Raw genomic sequence first — 21,305 nt, 5'->3', positions numbered from 1 at the left:
AAAATAGGACCAAATGTTATCTGACACACTCGGAAATCTTTTTCCGTGTCACAAATACGGTTCAGTAACAATGGCTGCTGCTGTTGCTATTAGCTGCTATTGAGTTGGCCCCTGACTCATGGTGACCCCATGTACAACAGAATGAGACACTGCCTGGTCCTGCACCATCTTCATGACTGTTGGCATGGCTTAAGTCCACTGCTGCGGCCACTGTGTATTTTAAGTGCATTCCAACCTAGGGGCTCATCTTCCAGCATTATATCAGACAATATTCTGGTGTAATCCATAGGCTTTGCACTGGGCTAATTTTTGGAAATAGATTTCCAGGCCTTTCTTCCTAGTCTTAGTGTGGAGGCTGTGCTGAAACCTGCCCACCACTGGTGTCCCTGCTAAAAGCCAAACCAAACCCATTGCCACCTAGTTGATTCTGACTCATAGTGACCCTATAGGACAGAGTAGAACTGCCCCATATGGTTTCCAAGGATCGCCTGGTGGATTCGAACTGCCAACTTTTTGGTTAGCAGCCATAGCTCTTTACCACTATACCACCAGAGTTTGTAGCACTTAACCACCGGGACCACCAGTGCTCCAGTGCTAGTATTTGAAATATCAGTGGCATAGCTTCCAGCATCACAGCAACGTGCATGTCACCACAGTATGACAAACCGGTAAGTGGAATAATGGCTTGTTGTTGTTGTGGGCTGTTAAATCAATTCCAACTCATAGTGATCCTACAGAGCTGCCCCACAGGGTTTCCAAGGCTCTAAACCTTTATAGAAGCAGACTGCCACACCTTTCTCCTGTGAAGCAGCTGGTGGGTTCAAACCGCAATCTTTTGGTCAGCAGCCGAGCCCTTTAACCACTGAACTACCAGGGCTCCTGATGGAATAATGGCTGCTAAAAATCAAACCCGTTGCCTGCCGTTGAGTCGATTCTGACTCATAGGGAGCCTATAGGACAGAGTAGAACTGCCCCATAGGGTTTCCAAGGAGTGGCTGGTAGATTTGAACTGCTGATCTTTTGGTTAACAGCTGAACTCTTCATCACTGTGCCACCAAGGCTCCGGAATAATATCTACAGTGAAATGACAAAAGCTACCACCAGAGGGCACTCATGTATGCCAGATGATGCCCTCCTCCAGGGCGAAGTGAGGGACAAAAAGCAATGGGATGGAAGGCGTTTCCTGCAGCTTGGCTGTGTGGCCACCAGAAGTGTACTTGTACACCTCACTCTATGTCGTAACAACCCTGGCACTCAAGTCAGGGTAAGCCTGAGCTTCTTGAGAAACGAACCCCAACTTCCAACAGGAAATACTTGAGGATAATACTAACGATCACACTCATACCTGGCCACCACTAACGACCATCCCCCGAGCCTCGCTGTTCTGAGTCCTTCCTCCACAGCGCACTACTGAGCTGCTGCAATTCCGTGGGCAGGTGCTATCACCACCTCCGCTGTGCAGGTAAGAAGCTGAGGCTCTCAGAGCTTGGAGGCCTTGTCCAAAGTCACCCAGGCGTCTCTCTAATCCAGGGCTCTTAACAAAGAGCTGGATTGGAGGCGACACACAGACATGGGCTGCTGTTCCTAGCAGTAAGTATTCCAAGTGCCTAGAAGAGCGCCTGCCAAGTGGCAGAAGCTTGATAAACACATGCTGAATAAGTGAATAAAATAGGCAGGAGAAATACCTCAGAACAAGGGTGCAACTGGTGTTGGATAGCTAAAGGTTTTAAAGCCCGAGGCAGAGGCTCCCATATAAAGAAGAAGGTGTTTATTGGGATGCAGACCTGAAAAGAGCTCAGGCCGAAAAAGTCAGCTCTAAAACCAGGAGAAATGCTGGTGCTGAGCGTCCATAAACCCAGCTCTATGAAACTTTACAAATGAACACAACAGTTCTCTATCAGTGGGAGCATCCAGAGTCCCTGAGACTCATCTTTTGGTGAAATCGGCGGCTGTGATGATTCTGGGGCCACTTTTGCCTCTGAGGGTCCCAGGGTATGGCAGAGGCCTGGAGTTGCCTCCCAGAAGCCATCAGTCTGGGTAGGCTCCTTTCTCATTCCCTTGGTTCATAGAAGTGAGAGGAGAATGCCCGGGACTGATTTCCTCAGCATTCCTATAAAGTGCCAGTGACACCAGCAGGGACTGGTCCTCATTGAGGGATTATCTATCCAGATGTAAGCAGTACTACGCCCTGTGCTTTACTCTTCCTGAGTTCTCAGAGCAAGACCCTCTCCTCAAGCTGCAGGGGGGTCTGAAAGAAGAAAATTCCACCAGGGGACTGACACACTCTCCGCTGAGGTCAGCCTGCACGCACTTCCGGGCAAGGCAGGGAGGCCCACAGTTTGCTAATCAAGTCAGTTCTGTTTGCTTGGAGGGAAGCCTATGGAATGAAGGCTAAGCTTTGTCTGAGCTGAACAACCTCTGTTAATATTATTTACCTGGGCTGCACCTTGGGCTACCGGAACACATCCTGAAACCTTGAGCTCACAGTATCATCGGTTAACAATTAATTGCATGTTACAGGCAGGGGGACACAGAGAACACCTGGGCACTGTCAGGGCCAGGTCAGGCTGTGGATTGATAGCCCCTTGGCAACTTGGGACAACAACCTGCCCAGGCTGTGTGGCAGAAGCCTGACCACTCCCTAGATATCAGCAAAGCCAGTCACTGACTGCCTGAGGCTCTCTGAGAATTAGCAACAGGCTTCTTTCCTTTGTGCTTCCATGAAAAGCAAAGGAAAAGCTTGGGATCAAGAACGACAGAAATGTCCATAGATTCTAAATGCTATAAAACCATCCTAGAGACTGGCTGTGGGTGAACAATTTCCCCTGCCTGGGTGGAACATTACCCTTTTCTGACTTTTTAGACCACTACACCTGAAACCAAATCCGTTGCCGTCGAGTTAATCCCAACTCATGGCGACCTCACGTGTTTCCGGGTAGAGCTGCACCCCATAGGGTTTTCTGGGCTGTAATCTTTGGGGAGGCAGATCGCCAGGCTGTTCTTCCATGATGCCGATGGGTGGATTTGAATTGTCAACCTTTCAGTACGTAGCTGAGTGCAAAAAGTCTGTGCCAACCAGGGAGAAGGACTCTTAATTTAAGATGAACGCTGGTCACATTCCTGGCTCAAAAATGTAAGTTTGTACTTTGACTAAAATAATTTTTGTAGCTGAATCTTCACAAATCATCCACTGCACAGGGCCAATTGAACAAGAGAAGCCTTAAGAAGCTAGAGAAGGAGCTTTGGTGGCGCAATGGATACTGGTCAAGACTTAAGAGCATAGAAGAGAATTCCAGGCCTCTGGCTGTAAACACTCAATTAGAAGAGGCTGGTGCTTAGAAAAATCAAGCCAAATTGCAAACGTCCTAGTCCTGACAGCCCGGTCAACTCTTCCCTTTGGGTAACAAGTAAATCAAGCACAGAAAGCCTGCTCTGTTCATCAGGGCAGGACCTACAAAGCAAAGAGCCCTCCTTTCTTCTCAAGTCCTGCTCTTTTCAATGCTCTCTTGATTCTTCTGGCATTTTTAGAGTCAGTTCAGGCACGCTGAGCCCCCTCCACGTGCCGGGTACTTCCACAGATACATCTGACTGAAAGCTCTGGCTAGTCCTGTGAGTTAAAGTCATCAGTTTACAGATGGGGCTGGAAGTGGCTCGGTGACCTGCCTGAGGTCCCACGGCTGGCAAAGGAGCTGAAAGAAAAATCCAACTTTTCTGACAGACTCCGGGCTTCTTCTGTGCAATCTGTATCCCACTAGGGAGAAAAACTCAAGTCGCTACTCATCAGGAATTTAACGTCTCTCCTCGTCACTCTCTAGCTCTCTTTGTCTTGAAGAGTCTGAGTCTCCAGGTAGCACTGTCAGGGTGGTATACCTGAGACAGGTGCACCCAGGAGAAGTTGTCACGGGAGAGCGTTTCACCACTTATGTTTCCCCCCTAATCCTTCCCATTAAAGAGGCTGAAGAGCCACCCTGGAACGCATATGTCAGGCCCACAGACACAAGACCACGCTGCAGGGGGTGGCGGGCTCCACGAGAGGCAGGGGTCTATCTCCTCTGTACACGTGGCTGCAGATGCTGAGAGACAGGAGATGGCAGGGAGAGAAACCTCCCTCCCTGCTGGCCAAGCCGTGAGGAAGGCCATTCCTACCTTTCAGGGTCTCCTGCAGGGTCTGTGCGAAGCTGGCCAGGCGGAGGCCCTCACTGTGATTCTTGCTTGGATTCTCAGCCCCTGGGAGTGTCAAGGCTGCCAGGTGAAGGTTCACAAGGGTCAAGTCATTACTTCCCACCTGGGTAGGAAACAAAGGAACAGGAAAAGGTTCAGCTGCTCATGTTTCCTGTATCAGTTATAACCGACGCATTAACAGCCTCTGCACAAAGTTGACAATAGTAAACAAAACCAAGGCCAGCCCACACCGCACAAGACAGTGCTTCACACGTAGGGCTTCATCTGAAGATTCTTCCAGGGCACTTGCAGGAGCAAGACTGATCTTAATCTCCCCCAACGTGGTATCCCTCCAAACTCGCTGCCTGTTGAGTTGATTCTGACTCATAGCAACCCTATAGAATGGAGCAGAACTGCCCCATAGGGTTTCTGAGGCTATAATCTTCATGGAAGTAGACTGCCACATCTTTCTCCTGTGAAGTGGGTGGTGGATTCGAACCACCGACCTTTTGGTTAGTGGTCAAGCACTTAAACCACTGTGCTACCAAGGCTCCTTTGGTATTCCCTACTCCTCCTTAAAAACCAAACCAAACCAGTTGCTGTGAGTTAATTGGAACTCATGGCGACCCCACGTGTTGCAGAGTACAACTGTGCTCCATAGGGTTTTTCAAGGCTGTGACCTTTTGGAAGGAAGCAGATCGCCAGGCCTTTCCTCTGAGATACCTCTGGGTGGATTTGAGCCACCAACCTTTTGGTTAGCAGCTGAGTGCTTACCATTTGTGTCACCCAGAGCCTCCTACAAGCTTCTCTCGGGTTAATTCTGACTCATGGCAACCCCAAGTATGTCAAACTGTGTTCCAGAGGTGTCATGGATTGAATTATGTCCCCCCAAAATATGTGTATCAATTTGGCTGGGCCGTGATTCCCGGAATTGTGTGATTTTCCTGTATGTTATAAATCCTGCCTTTATGATGTTAATGAGGGAGGACGGCGGCAGTTGTGATAGTGAGGCAGGACTCAATCTACAAGATTGGATCATGTCTTGAGGCAATCTCTTGAGATATAAAAGACAGAAGTGAGTAGAGACAGGGACCTCATACCACCAAGAAAGCAGTGCTGGGAGCAGAGTGCGTTCTTTGGACCCAGGGTCCCTCCGTGAAGAAGCTCCTGGTCTGGGGGGAACATTGATGAGAAGGCCAATAGAGAGAGAAAGACTTCCCCTGGAGATGACACCCTGAATTTGGACTTTTAGCCTACTTTACTGTGAGAAAATAAACTCTCTGTTAAAGCCATCCACTTGCGGTATTTCTGTTATAGCAGTAGTAGATGACTAAGACAATAGGGTTTCCTATGGATGATTTTTTGGAAGTAGATCACCAGAACTTCCTTTTGGTTAGCAGCCAAGCGCTTACCCTTTTGCAACACCCAGGGACTCCTTAAAAAAAAAAAAAAAAAACCACTGCCATTAAGTTGATTCTGACTCACAGTGACCCTATAGGACAGAGTAGAACTGCCCCATAGGGTTTCCAAGGAGTGGCTGGTGGATTCAAACTGCCGATCTTTTGCTTAGCAGCAGAGCTCTGAACCACTGCACCACCAGGGACTCCTTCCAAAAAAACAAACCCAATGCCGTCGAGTCGATTCCGACTCATAGCAACCCTGAAGGACAGAGTAGAACTGCCCCATAGAGTTTCCAAGGAGCGCCTGGTGGATTTGAACTGCCAACCTCCTGGTTAACAGCTGGAGCACTTAACCACTACGCCACCAGGGTTTCCAGGGACTCCTTAGGGCCTGGTAAATCGGACATATCTGGAGGTGTCAGATTTTTTTTTTCCTTCCAAGCAACCATAAAGAAGGAGGTGGCTCTAGCAGCTGGCTGTTAACAAAGACTTGGGGCTCCTACCTGTGTGGCCGCCTCTAAGTCCTCTTTAAGGCTCGCCAACTAGGGCCTGCGGCCTCCTTCTGCCCCACATCCCCACCCCTCCGGCTCCTCTCTGTGCTCTTTGCCCCCTGGACTGCTGACCCGACGCTCACTTTCACCTGGCTTCAAGTGTGTAAAAAACAAGGCTGCCAAAACGCTGGTAGCCTAGGGGACACGACAGGCCCGCACCCCAGGATGGAGGCCATGGCATCCAGGTGAGCACCCACAAAGTCAGGATCCATCTCCTGGGCATCCCAGCGTTACTCAGCTGCTTTGGGTTTCATAATCTTGCCCTTATGTTTGTCATGGCAACAAACATCAGACACTGCCAGGAAGAAAGGGTACATGGCCTGCCTTGTAGTGACACTGGCTAGTCCTAGCTCTTGCCCTGCTTGGTCAGGGTCAGTATAGCTGCTTTCCATACAAAAGGGCCCCAGTGTGGGGCTAGGGGGTTTTAAAGAAGATATTTGGCTGACTGACACGTCAGTTCCATGGGGACAACCATCAGAAATCCCTAGGTGTGTGTGTGCACACAGGACCCCATCAGTACTGTAGCTACAGGTATGAGTGTTCACGGGTATAACCACAAACAAGCCCAGCTGTGACACAACTCCATCAACACGAGAGCTACAGGTGTGAGAAGGGCCATGGTTGTAACCATAAATACCCTCAATGTGTGAGCATGTACAGACACATGCCCATCAACACCACAGGGATAAGTGTGAGAAGGGCCGTGGACTTGTGCTACAGGCCAAGTAGCCCCCAACACATGGCTGTCCCATGTGGCCCAGCCCCCTGCTCCTGCCAGAGAGAACCTGCTGGGGTCAGGGGCAACCCTCAGGCTCAGGACTGCTCTGGAGCCACGGCTTTGAAATGGTTTGTTCTGGTTTGAATCCCTGCTGAGAATTTGCATTTCCACCCCATATATACTGAATCAGAATCGGCAGTTTAACAACATCCTCAGGTGATTCTTATGTATGATAAAGTGTGAGAACCACCACTCCACTAGTGGTTCCCAGAATTGGTCCCTAATCAGCAGCATTAGCATCTCCTGGGAACTTGTTAGAAATGCAAATTCTCAGCAGGGGTTCGAACCCAAACAAACAGGTTCAAGGCCTTATCTGGATAACACAGAATGGAGGAAGGGGTGTCTCGATGCCTGGCAGACAAAAGGCTTGCTGGGCTCTGTGGCCAGGACCACCCTTGCCTGACCCTGTGATTTCACAGGTAAGGGCCACGGGTCCCATGATTGCCGACTTGGTGACCTGTTTTTGCTCCTGGCTTCTCCTCCTGCCTGCTGTCCAGCTTCTGACCACTGTGCCGCTCATTAACACTTCCCAAGGGTATGGAGGGTCGGAGAGACAGGCTTAGATCAATCTCCTTATCTGCTCCTACACTCTGTGAGACAGAGGTGCCCACACGGATGAGGGCTGCCTTAAATCCTTCTCCCTGGTCTTCCATTCTTGGGTTCTGTTCCAGAAATTCTGATTCTATATGCCTAGAGGTGCTGTTGTTGTTGTTAGCTGCTATTCAGTTGGTCCCTGACTCATGGTCACCCCATGCACAATGGGATTGGACTCTTGTGATCCACAGGGTTTTCACTGGCTGATTTTCAGAAACAGACCACATTAGGTCTTTCTTCCTAGTCTGCCTTAGTCTGGAATGTCCACTGAAGCTTGTGTTCAGCATCATAGCAATAACGGAAGCCTCTACTGACAGACAGGTGGTGGCTGTGCATGGGGTGCCTTGGTCAGCAATTGAACCCAGGTCTCCCACACGGAAGGCAAGAATTCTACCACTGAACCACCAGTGTTGCCTACGTCTGGGGTAGGGACAAAGAATCACTCATTTAAACAATGTTCCCAGGTGATGTTGATATGTGTCAGGTTTGGGAGCCAGCCATCTGGTCTCCCTGCCCAGGTGCCACAGTAGTTATTGGGGCTGACAGTCCCTCCAAACCCCTTCTGTTCCTGCCCTGGACAGGGTCACTGGCCATAGGAACCCCAGGAGCAGGTGCTGATCCAACCCTGGGAGACACAAAATCAAGTCAAAACAAGGAGGTGTCAATCACTCACAGTTTTAGAAAGAGAAACTTCTTTTTCCTTTTTAGAAAGAGAAGTGGGATGTGGTAGACAATAAACAGGGTACCTTGAAGTGTGCGAGGTAAGGGCTGGGATGCGTGGGTTTTCCGTGCCCATTGCCCGGCATGCTGTCCTGAAAGAAGGTGTCTTTCAGCTCCACCCCGGCTGTGGAGTCCCACAGGAAGCCTGAGTACCCCACACCCTGCAGGGGAGAGGGCAGACAGAGCTGGTGAAAAGCAGGCATTCAGTGGAGTTCATTTTGTTGCCAGCGTCTTCCTCCACAGGGTTCAATCCTGCCGGGGAAGGTCTTGGCAGGAGTGCGAGGGAGAGGCTGGGGAGAAGCAGCAGGCTCTGCCTCTTGGTCCCTGAAGGTGTGTGCACGGGGCTGTTGCTAAAACAAAAAGACACATGAAAGCCACAACACATACCTTCTTGTCCCTCCCATTTCACACACTGCCAATTTCAGAGCTATCTATGCAATCAGGGTTGCCCACATTCTTCTCTTTTGTGGGAAAGGGAAGTGGAGGAGGCCCAGATCAGGAGAATTATCCTTGCAAGCATCACACCCTATGAGGGCACAATTCATACCCTCATTTGCCAGATGAGGACACTACTGCTCAGAGAGGTTAAGTAACTTCCCTAAACCCCACAGCTGGTCAATGGCAAACCGGAGAATCAACTATGAGATCCCAAGGGGTGGATTTTGCTTAGTGATTAGTTGCTGCTTAGAACAAACAGTGCCTGGTGTTGGGAAGATGGTCCGTTGCACACCTTTGCAACCCAGAACATTCCCTGATAATGGAAGTAGGAACTGAGCCTCTCTCTCTGTCTCAGTTTCTTCTTCATCAGAGAAACTCCTTCCCTTCACCTGCAGCACAAGAGGGGTACATGCAGACTGCTGGCCCTGCATCAGCTGCAGAGTAAGACCCACTGGCCATGGGGGACTGATTCCCATTATTGAAGCTGACTTTGCTCTGTTTCTTCTCTATGTGAGTAAAGTTCTCTAGGATTCCAACCAGGGTCTGTGTGAATTGTGTCTGTGTCTTTCTTGACCTCGTACCTTGGTTCAACACCTGGTACCTAGTAAATGCTCAGTAAACATTTGCTGGATGAATGAAAATCAGAGCTAACCATCCCAACGGTCTGGAAATGGGCAGTCAAGGTCCCTCAGCAGGTGGACAGGGCCACGCTGAGGTCTAAGTTGCATCACAGGAACCCTGGAGCCCCAGCGTTGTAGACTGAATTCTGTCTCCCCGACAAAAAAAAAAAAAAAAAACTAAAATGTAGTGAATTCCTAGCCCTTGTATCTGTGGCCATGATCCTGTTTGAAAAGTGGGATTTTTCTTTTGTTATGTTAATAAAGTCTCATACCAGTGTAGGGTGGATCCTAAACCTAATGTCTTCTTACCTATAAAAAGACCAGAATAGACACAGAGAAACTCACATGGAGGAAGACAGACACCATGTGAGGGCCGTCAAGGAACCAAGGAATACCTGTAGCTAGAGATAAGGAAGGAACTGATATGGCCAAGACCCTGATTTGGACTTCTAACCTCCAGAGCTAACTGTGAGAAAATAAATTTCTGTTCTTTAAAGCCACCCGCCAGTGGTATTTATGTCACAGCAGCACCAGGTAACTAAGACCCCTGGTGAGCGGGGCAGGTGAGGGGCAGCGGCGGGCAGGTCCAGGTGCTGTCTCATCTGTCAGAGAAGCCACTCGACCTGCCTGCTTTGTGCTGCTGCCCAGAGGACTTACCACGGGAAGAGTAAACACTTTTCCTCCCCACCCCGATTTCAGCCTGAGAGGCTCTACTAGCCTTGAGAGCCTTACTCAGCCATGCTGCCCTGTGGGCTCCTCCACGCTGGGTCTGCACAGCCATCTCCCTGGCCAGCCTCTGCTGGGTCATAGCCTTGTTGGGCCGGGTACCTCAACTGCTCGTGGTGTGTGTTAGGAATAGGGTGGGAACTCGGGAACAGTGTTTGGCATGCCATGCACTTCCATGTTTTAAAAGCACTGAAAAGTGTCTTAGCCATCTAGTGCTGCTGTAACAGAAATACCACAAGTGGATGGCTTTAACAAACAGAAATTTATTCTCTCATAGTCTAGTAGGCTACAAGTCCAATTTCAGGGCGTCAGCTCCAGGGGAAGGCTTTCTTTCTCTGTTGGCTCTGGAGGAAGAGCCTTGTCATCAATCTTCCCCTAGTCGAGGAGCTTTTCAGCGCAGTGACCCTGGGTCCAAAGGACACGCTATTCTCCTGGCTCTTGTTTCCTGGTGGTATGAGGTCCCCATGTCTCTCCGCTCACTTCTTTCTTTTATATCTCAAAAGAGATTGGCTCAAGGCACAACCTAATCTTGTAGAGTCCTGCCTTATTAACATAACTGCCCCTAATCCCATCTCATCAACATCATAGAGGTAGGATTTACAACACATAGAAAATTCACATCAGATGTCAAAATGGTGGACAATCGCACAATACTGGGAATCATGACCCGGCCAAGTTGACAGATATTTTTGGGGGACACATTCAATCCATGACAAAGAGTATTTTAATATATTCTAAGACTAGGAGTGAGCACTAGTTAAGTCTGAGAAGACCTAGGTCTTGGTCATGCCCATGTCACTGAGTCATGGGACCTCAGGTGAGCCCCTCAGTTTCTTCAGGTATAGAACAAGGTAAATATGATTTGCCCTGTCAGCTTTAGAACGCTGTTCCCCATTCAGTTTCCTAAACTTGGTGCCAGATTAACCTTCTTATAGTGTCACTCACGTCACCTTCTGCTCACAAAACTTCAGTAGCTCCCTGGTGCCCAGTGAATGAGGAGCCCTCCACGGTAGGGGCAGCATCTTCCTTTCCTAAGGCGACTTACACATCTGCTCACATGTGTCTGCAGCAGGACGGGGCTTTCTTACTTCCACACTTTTGTGAGTGCTGCTCCTTCCACCGCTGGTTTCTTACCACCCTTAGAGGATCCTTTCCCAATCCCTCCCAACTTAGCGAACCTCTCTCTCTCTTCATCGGAGCATCTGGACCTCAGTATGGGGTAGTGAGGAGAGTGTAGACTTTGGAGCCAGAGTGAGCTACCTGGGTTCAAGTCCAAGCCCCACCTCCCATCAGCTGGGCAACTTCTGGGCAAACATTTGATCTTACTTGGTCTCAAAGGTTATCTGTAAAAATATCCCTCCAACAATGGTATGAGGACTAGAAATTTGAATTACAGGTGACTGGACATGATTTTGAGGTGCCCTGGTAGCGTGGTGGTTAAAGCACTCAGCTGCTAACCAAAAGGTCAGTGGTTCAAACCCACCAGCTGCTCTGTGGGAGAAAGATGTGACAGTCTGCTTCTGTAAAGATTTACAGCCTTGGAAACCCTATGAGGCAGTTCTACCCTGTCCTATAATTCACTAGGAGTCAGAATTTATGGCAGTGGGTTTCGTTTTTTTTTTTTTTTTGCTTTGGACATCATTTCAGGTATCTGAGAAATGGCAGCATATCTGCTACCATTGTCTCATCTCTGGGTAAAGACTGAACATTAGTGATCTGCAGGTATATGGTGTTTGACCCAGCCAGTGTTTGAAAACATGTTTGGATTACCTGCCTCTAGTTAAAATCTCAGTATTTGCTGCTCTTGAGAAACTGGGAGATTCAGCCACACAGGGCCCACAATCCTACCTGGCAACACTGGCTACACCTGGGCGTACTGCGGCCTTGGCACAGGTGTAAGCTCCCAGCTCAACACAACCCAGACTGGCCTGCTTCTCTCACACAATCTGCTGGGCCCCTGGGCTGTGCTCTGTTAACAGAGAATTTCAGCACACATTGTCTTTTAAAATCCTTATAGCCATCAGGGGAGCTGAACAAGGGGTGTTGTCACTGTGTGCCTCAGAGTGAGTCTGACTCATGGCGACCCTATAGGACAGGGTAGAACTGCTCCATAGGGTCTCCTAGGCTGAAATCCTTACAGAAGCAGATCGTCAGGTCTTTTCCCCTACAGAGCCACTGCATGGGTTCAAACCACCAACTTTTCGGTTAGCAGTCGAGCTATTGCTCCCATTTTACAGATGAAGGAATTGAGGCTGTGAAGTGTAAGTGGATTGAACTTGAGGCGGGTTACCTGTCTCATCCTTCTAATAGGCTGTGAGTTTCTTGAGAGAAGGGGCTAGGTCAGGCTCAGGTTGGACTCCTCATTGGGGCTTGAAAAGAATAAAAACTGAAATAGGGTTGGGTCACTGTTTTTTTTTTTTTTTCACACCAGTGTGTATCTGGCACATGACATAGTGTCTGGTATGTAGTATCCTCTAGTAATTATTTGTTGAATGAATGGATAAAGTGCATTGAATGGACTGTATGTAGGTGACTGAGGCACCTACATATAAAGTGCTATTTAAGAAAAACAAAAAGCAAGGTGGTATTACTATTTCTATGTGGACTGAGAAGGGAGAACTATGGGCTAGAGTCATAAAGACTAACCAGTTGCCATTGAATCAATTCAACTTAAGGCAGCCTCATGTGTGTCAGGGTAGAACTGCTCTAAAGGGCTTTCAGCGGCTGATTTTTTGGAAGTAAATCGCCAGGTTTTTCTTCCGAAGTGCCTCTGGGTGGACTTGAACCACCAGCCTTTCTATTTAGTAGCTGAGCACATTAACCATATGCACCACCCAGGGACTCCTTGGAAAGACTACCTATGTTCTAATACAGCTTTAATCCCAATCTACTGGGATTGTATATTGACTGTCAGATGCACTAACCATTTACAGATAATTGTGAAGCACTCCAAAACAAAAAACCCAGATGTTACGGGTTGAATTGTATTCCCCCAAAAGATTTGTTTAAGTCCTAACCTCTGGTACCTGTGAGACCTTGTTTGGAAATACGGTCTTTGAAGGTATTATCAGTTAACATGAGGTCATACTGGAGTAGGGTGGGTCCTAGTCCAACGAGTTGTGTCCTTATAAAAGAGGAAAGAGCTAGAGAAAGACACACTGAGGGAAGATAACCATGTGACAGTACAGGCAGAAACGGGTATGATGCAGCTGCAAGCCAAAGAACCTTAAGGACTGCCAGAAGCCACCTGAAGCTAGGAGAGAGGCATAGAACAGATTCTCCTCAGAGCCCTCAAAAAAAAAAAAAAAAACACACTGTTGCCATTGAGTTGATTCTGACTCACAGCAACCCTATAGGACAGAGTAGAACTGCCCCACAGGGTTTCCAAGGAGTGCCTGATGGATTCAAACTGCCAATCTTTCGGTTAGCAGCCAGAGCTCTTAACTACTACGCCACTTGGGTTTCCAAAGGAGTTAACACTGCTGACACCCTGATTTTGGACTTTCAGCTTCCGGGAATTGTGACAGAATACTTTCTGTTCTTATAAGCTACCCAACGTGTTGTCATTTGTTATGGCAGCCATAAGAAATTAATACAACAGAGAAATAAGATTTGTAAGATTTATGTGCGTATTTTTAAACAACAATGGGCTGTGAGGATGGTGAGACTGGCAGCCAGCCCACCATCTTGAATAGGCAAAGGGCTGTGCCTGCCATCTTCTGTGATATAGGAACTAACTCCCTGTCTTTAAGCTATCTCCTTATTTGGGTATGCTTCCTGTTTCTCCCCAAGTTGAGGAAAACAAGAGGCTGGGGTCGCAGGACCAGCTGAAACTGGCAAGAACTAGATCTGGCCTAGCTGACATGTGCAGAACCATTGACCCTGTCTTCTGAGTGACTCCAGAATTATTCTCCCACCAGATGGAACCAAACTTCAGCGGCCCAAGATTGGGAGCTTTCAGAAGCGAGGGGTCCTAGCCTAAGGTCCGGTTTGAGAGACCCCCATTTTAGACTAAGCAAGCACAGAAAGGCCGGACTGCCCCAGGAACGCCTTTTTGGGCCAGGCCAATCAGCAAGCTGGCCCCACCTCAAGGCATTCCTGAAGACCCCAGACCCAATTTACTTCACCCATATAAATTCCTTGGGCTATTGCTCTGGAAGCCATCTTGGCAATGCCAAGTCCCCATGTGCTCCTTTCCTTGGCCAATCAAATAGAACTTCTTCTTTTGCTTTCATTCATTTTGTGTCACTATGGCCACGCCAAGCAGGCCTGGAACAGTCCAATTACAATGGCATAGAACCGCGCAGTGTTTCAGTCTGTTGTACATAGGGTCATTATGAGTTGGAACCTACTTGACGGCACCTAACAACACCAGCTTATAAAAAGAGTAGGGGCTATTGTCAATAAGTGACTAGGTACTTTTAACCAAGCATATATATATATATATTTATGACTTAAAAGCCCAATTGATCAATATCAGCCATATATATAAGTACAGCTCATGTGTATTAGGTATAATGGAGATAAAAATAAAACATCTGCATTTATAGGACAATTATATCATGATTTTTTTGACTCATGATTAACTACCAGGAGAATTTATTTTTTTTTAAATCTCAAACCTCACTGGCATTGCAAATTCCAAGGTGAGAAAAATTGGTCCTGAATATGGTAATATGGTATATAAGAGTGAAAATGTATCATATACAGAATTACCCACATCTGTATGGGTAACACTGACAAAAGAAAATTCCAAATCAAAATCTGCTGAAAATTGCAACAGATCATTCCTGCTATGGACTGAATTGTGTTTCCCAAAAATGTGTGTCAACTTGGCTAGGCCATGATTCCCAGTAATGTGTGATTGTCCAACATTTTGTCATCTGATGTGATTTTCCTATGTGTTGTAAATCCTACCTCTACGATGTTAATGAGGCAGGACTCAATCTACAAGACTAGATTGTATCTTGAGTCAATTTCTTTTGAGCCATAAAAAAGAAACAAGCACAGAGACAGGGGGACCTCATACCGCCAAGAAACAAGAGCCAGGAGAATAGCACGTCCTTTGGACCCGGAGTCCCTGTGCTGAGAAGCTCCTTGACCAGGAAAGACTGATGACAAAGACCTTCCCCCATAGCTGAGAGAGAGAGAAAGCCTTCCCTGGAGCTGGTGCCCTGAATTCAGACTTCTAGCCTCCTAGACTGTGAGAGAATAAATTTTTCTTTGTTAAAGCCATTCACTTGTAGTATTTCTGTTATAGCAGCATTAGATAACTAAGACAATTCCTATGTGCAAACTTGGCAAATACTTCATATATGAATAAAGGTGAACTTGAAATTTTCAATCAGTGAACAATGAGCACTTGACAAACTTGGCAGAAGGCAGAATGGTGATAAAGGGATCGTGGAGACTAAGGATAAAATACCCCATTTGCTGCCTGGGGCCCTGACAGGGTATCTCCTCCCCTCCCAATACCCCAGGGTCCCATTTCCACTTGGGTAGCAGTCCGTTCCTGATCTAAACACTACACAAGAAGCAGGGTGTTTTGAATGAATAGCAACAATTTAAAGAAAATGAGCAAGAACACAAGATTGCATCAAGGATGTTGGCAAAGTAAATTTTAAAATGCCCTTGATTAAGGAGAAAGCATGTTTAAGTACAATGAAAAGAAAGGCCCAGTTTTGCCTCTCATGGTACCTTCTGGAGCTGACTTGAAGGTTTCTCAGCAACAATGGCCTTCCAGCTTCCCCGGGGCCCCTTCCACTTGCGGATGTTGGGAAGGATCGGCTGGTTGAGCTCCATACAAAACTGCAAAGAGAGACACAAGTCAGTGTGTGTTTCCACCTGTCTTCGCTGGTGGCAGCCCGAGAAGCTGAAAAACTGTGTGATTTAGGCTCATTATCCGTATTCAGAGACTTGTAGAACTTCATCCCTGTCTTCTCAAAAATCAGGGCTTGTGAGGACCCAGATGATGAAACAAACAGCACAGATTACAAAGCAAACTGTCCGTCTACGAAATGCAAAGTTATCATATGCGGACTCTCAGTTCATAGAAATGGGTTCTTTGTAGCGTTCTTGCCCAAATAGAGGTGGGCAAGAGTTGGATGACTCAAAAAGAGCAGTCAGAATCCTTTTTATCCTTGTAAAACCAGTGGATTCAAGATCCCAGAAGGGCCTATATCAGTATCAAATCCAAAGGGAAAAAAGATGAATACCTCCCCCCAAAAACTCATTGCCATTGAGTTGATCCTGACTCATAGTGACCCTACAAGACAGAGCAGAACTGCCCCACAGGGTTTCCAAGGAGCAGCTGGTGGATTTGAACTGCTAATCATTTGTTTAGGAGCCTAAGCTCTTAACCACTGTACCACCAGGGCCCCAGAGATGAACACATGGTCTCTTTTTTCCTTGGAGTTTAGCTTAAATCACCAGTTGCCAACGAGTCAATTCCAACTCATGGTTACCACATGTGTATCAAGGCAGAAGAAAGTAGATAGCCTGGCCTTTCTTCTGAGGTACCACTGGGTAGACTCAAACCTCCAATCTTCCAGTTAGCAGCTGAGTGTGTTAACCATTTATACCACCCAGGGACTACAGAGCTTAGCTTAGAGGGAGCAAAAAATAATCCCAGCTTCATCTTGATCTACCGTATTGTTCACCAGAGGTTTCCTCTCAGACAGCTCTGCTGTCTTGGGTGGCTACTGCACCCCATGTGTGTGTAAGCCACGTACTTCTTTCTGTTTATCATGTTCCACCAATGGAAGAGAACCATAAAGCCACTTTACCCCAAGGCAACATAAAACCATACCTGCACAGGCAAGGTAAAACAAGGAGTCCAAAAACCAGCCTCAACATATATAGACCAATTTCCCTACTTCATGCACCCCTCCTCTGGGGTTTGGTTCCTTTTAGGTGTCCCCAGAATTGGTCAGATGTTTGGCTCAGTTTTCTAGACACTTCTACATCTGGGTCATTATCAGTCAGAACTGACTCGACGGCACCTAACAACAACAACTACATCTGGCACTGCCCCTCCTTGCCCTCTTCCCCTTCACTTTATGCATCTGGGAAGATGACACTCATCTCTTTCTCTACCCAGCCCTCCAAGAGAGGGGTTTCTTGGCTTCCTTCTGGGCTTATCAACAAGCTCTCTCTTTAATGAGCTGTCCTTAACTAATCTTGTTTAGTCCCACAGCTTCAGTTTACACCCAATAACTCCAAAATCTGTATCTGCAGCTCAGATTTCTCTCCTGAGTTTTGAACTGTGTTTCTCACAGCCTCTTTAACATTTCCATCTGAAGGTTATTATAGAATCTAAAGCCCACTATGTCCAAAATGCGTCACACAATTTCCCCACTACCCACCACAAACCCATCCACCCCATGCACATGAGTTCGCGGCATTTCCATCCACCCAGCGGCTCTGACTCCTCCTTCTTGTCCCACATCCAACCTCTGACCAAGCCCATTGACTCCACTGTCACATTTGCCTGGATTCTCGTTACTCTCTTCCACACTCACAGCTGTGATCCTTTTTCAGAGCCCCATCTTCTCTCACCTGGGTCACTGTCACTGCGTCTATGAAGTCTCCTCGTCTCTGTCACCCAGTCCACCCTCCACTTATCCACTAGGTAAGTTGTGAGGCCACACAGATGTACCACCTCTGTGGTTCTCAAAGTGTGGTACAGGGACCCACAGCATCAACATCACCTGGGAACTTTTAAGAAATTCTCAGATCCCACCTTGGACCTACTAAATCAGAAACTCTGGAGTGGGGCCTAGCAGTCTGTGTTTTAACTAGCCCTCCATGGGATTCCGATGCACATTAAGGTTTGAGAACCGCCATGGCTGCCCAGGTTCTCCCTGAGCATCTGCCCAGATGTTGAGGCACTGTGGCTTGCTAGCCTTCAGCTGTCAGCCCCCTCAGGAAATGCTGTAGCTACAAAGAGCTGCCCTCATGCCCTTCCTGGGCTTCCCCAGTCAGTGGTTAACAAAGGCCAAGGTATAGAGGCCTGGTCTTTGTCCTCACAGTGGTTACTGTAAGAGGGAAGGTGAGAGACAGGTCGATACTCAGTCAATAATCTCTACAGTGACAAGCACACTGTGGAGAAAGTAACACAGGGCAAAGGGAGGAGGAATGCTGGGAGGTCTCCTGTAGATAAAGGCCATTATAGGAGTTGGATAATGCAAAGGGTTAATGTGTTCTACTGCTAACCAAAAGGTTGGAGGTTCGAGTCTACCCAGAGATACCTTGGGAGAAAGGCCTGGAGATCTACTTCTGAAAATTCAGCCACTGAAAACCCCAGGGAGCACAGCTCTACTCTGATACACATTGGGGCACCATGAGTCAGGGCTGCCGTGAGGGCAGTTGGTTTATGCTAGGAGTTATGCTGCTTTTACAGTAAGTTGTGTAAGAGTCTCTACCTCCCCAGCAGTGGATTCCACAAGGGCAGGGACTGTGCCCAAGTCATCTTTATAAACCCCATACTCAGCACACAGCATGGCACCCAGGAATGCTCTCCAAGCATTTGCTGGGTGAATCAGCAAACTCTTTAAATACATGTATGACAAACAAAATCATATGGTCTACCACGCCAGCAATGACAAACTGAAGAGGAATGGTGTCATGGGTTGAATTGTGGCTCCCCCCACCACCCCCCATATCTATCAACTTTGCTGTGCCATGATTCTCAGTATTGTGTGATTGCCCACCATTTTATGTGATTTTCCTGTATGTTGTAAATCCCCTGAGTATGATGTAATAAGATGGATTACCGGCAGTTATATTGATGAGGTCTACAAGACTAGCTAGTGTCTTAAGCCAATCTCTTTTGATGCATAAAAGAGAGAAGTGAACAGAGAGACGTGGGGACCTCGTACCACCAAAAAAACAGTGCTGGAGCACGTCCTTTGGACCTGAGGTTCCTGCACTGAGATGCTCCCAGACCAAGGGAAGACTGATGAAGAAGACCTCACTCCAGAGCCGATAGAGAGAGAAAGGCTTCCCCCGGAGCTGGCACCCTGAGTTTGGACTTGTAGCTTACTAGGCTGTGAGAGAATAAATTTCTCTTTGTTAAAGCCATCCACTTGTGGTATTTCTTTTATAGCAACACTAGATGACCAAGACAAATGGCGTCACATTCATCATCAAAAAGAACATTTCAAGATCTATCCTGAATTATAGTGCTGTCAGTGATAGAATAATATCCATACGCCTACAAGGGAGACCAGTTAATACAACTACTATTCAAATTTATGCGCCAACCACTAATGCCAAAGACGAAATTGAAGATTTTTACCAACTTCTGCAGTCTGAAATTGATCACTCAAGCAAGATGCATTGATAATCACTGGTGACTGGAATAACAAAATTGGAAACAAAGAAGAAGGATGGGTAGTTGGAAAACATGGCCTTGGTGATAAAAACTATGCTGGAGATCCCATGATAAAATTTTCCAAATACCTTTTTTTCAACCACGTAAATGGCAACTATACATGTGGACCTTGCCAGATGGAATACACAGGAATCAAATCGACTACACTTGTGGAAAGACACAATGGAGAAGTTCAATATCATTAGTTAGAACAAGGTTAGGGGCCTACTGCAGAACAGAACATCAATTGCTCATATTCAAGTTCAAGTTGAAGCTGAAGAAAATTAAAGCAAATCCACAAGAGCCAAAATACGACCTGGAGTATATCCCACCTGAATTTAGAGACCATCTCAAGAACTGATTTTATGCACTGAACACTAATGACTGAAGACCAGGCAAGTTGTGGAATGACATCAAGGACATCATACATGAAGAAAGCAAGAGGTCATCAAAAAGACAGAAAAGAAAAAAAAAAAGACCAAAATGGATATCAGAAGAGACTCTGAAATTTACTCTTGAACGCTGAATCACTAAAGTGAAAGAAAGAAATGATGAAGTAAAAACTGAACAAAAGATTTCAAAGGGCAGCTTGAGAACACAAAATATTATAATGAAATGTGAAAATACCTGGAGTTAAAAAACCAAAAGGGAAGAACATGCTCAGCATTTCTCAAGCTGAAAGAACTGAAGAAAAAACTCAAGCCTTGAGATGCAATATTGAAGAATTCTACAGGGAAGATCAGAAAGATTTTTACTTGTGTTTTATTGACTATGAAAAGGCATTTGACTGTGTGGCTCATAACAAATTATGGATAACACTGAGGAGAATGAGAATTCTGGAACTCTTAATTGTGCTCCTGAGAAATGTGTACATGGATCAAGAGGCAGTGATTCGAAAACATCAAGGGAACACTGCATGGTTTAAAGTCAGGAAAGGTGTGCATCAGGGTTGTATTCTTTCACCATACCTATTCAATCTGTATAGTGAGCAAATAATCCCAGAAGCTGGACTATATGAAGAGGAACGGGGAATCAGGACTGGAGAAGACTCATTAACAACCTGTGTTATGCAGATGACACAACCTTGCTTGCTGAAAGTGATGAGGACTTGAAGCACTTACTGATGAAGATCAAAGACTACTATCTTCAGTATGGATTACACCTGAACATAAAATAAAAATTCTCACAACTGGACCAATAAGTAACATCATGATAAACAGAAAAGATTGAAGCTGTCAAGGATTTCATTTTACTTGGATCCACAATCAACACCCATGAAAGCAGCAGTCAAGAAATCAAAGGACACATTGCATTGGGCAAATCTGCTGCAAAAGACCTCTTTAAAGTGTTCAAAATCAAAGACGTCACTTTGAGGACTAAGGTGCGCCTGGCCCAAGCCATGGTATTTTCAATTGCCTCATATGCATGTGAAAGCTAGAAATGAATAAGGAAGTCATGGTATTTTCAATTGCCTCATATGCATGTGAAAGCTAGAAATGAATAAGGAAGTCCAAAGAAGAACTGACATCTTTAAATTATGGTGTTGCCGAAGAATACTGAATATATATCATGGGCTGCCACAAATCTGTCTTGTATATAGTACAGCCAGAACACTCCTTAGAAGTAAGGATGGTAAGGCTTCGTCTCACATACTTTGAACTTGTTATTACCAGGGACCAGTACCTGGAGAAGGACATCATCCTTGGTTAAAGTAGAGGGTCATCAAAAAAGAGGAAGATCCTCAAGGAGATGGACTGACACAGGGGCTGCAACAAGGGCTGAAACATGACAATGTCTGTGAGGATGGCACAGGATTGGGCAGTGTTTTGTTCTGTTGTACATGGGCTTGGGATGAGTCGGAACCGACTCGATGGCCTTTAACAACAACAACATGAAAAGCAGAAAAGCGAATTTCTCCTTGGAGCTAATTATCTGAATAAATGC

At 46.6% G+C, this 21,305-nt stretch overlaps 1 protein-coding gene across 3 annotated transcripts in view; it reads right to left on the bottom strand.

Moving 5' to 3' along the window:
- EEPD1 (endonuclease/exonuclease/phosphatase family domain containing 1) overlaps positions 1-21,305 on the bottom strand; it is a 197,755-nt gene that overhangs the window by 38,573 nt on the left and 137,877 nt on the right. For all 3 annotated transcript variants that reach the window (XR_010322753.1, XR_010322752.1, XM_003406949.4), the window contains exons 4-6: positions 15,686-15,796; positions 8,231-8,365; positions 4,147-4,285 (exon numbers count right to left, since the gene is read on the bottom strand). Coding sequence is in view for 1 of the 3 variants with exons in the window: in XM_003406949.4 (XP_003406997.1) it covers positions 4,147-4,285; positions 8,231-8,365; positions 15,686-15,796 (385 nt within the window). In the remaining 2 variants the exon portion in view is untranslated. The remainder of the gene's footprint in view (positions 1-4,146; positions 4,286-8,230; positions 8,366-15,685; positions 15,797-21,305) is intronic.

Source organism: Loxodonta africana, chromosome 8 (assembly GCF_030014295.1).
Source record: "Loxodonta africana isolate mLoxAfr1 chromosome 8, mLoxAfr1.hap2, whole genome shotgun sequence".
In the NCBI taxonomy this organism is placed as follows: domain Eukaryota; kingdom Metazoa; phylum Chordata; class Mammalia; order Proboscidea; family Elephantidae; genus Loxodonta; species Loxodonta africana.
The sequence above is the reverse complement of the archived record's forward strand: the minus strand, read 5'-3'. Positions and strand labels throughout refer to the sequence as shown.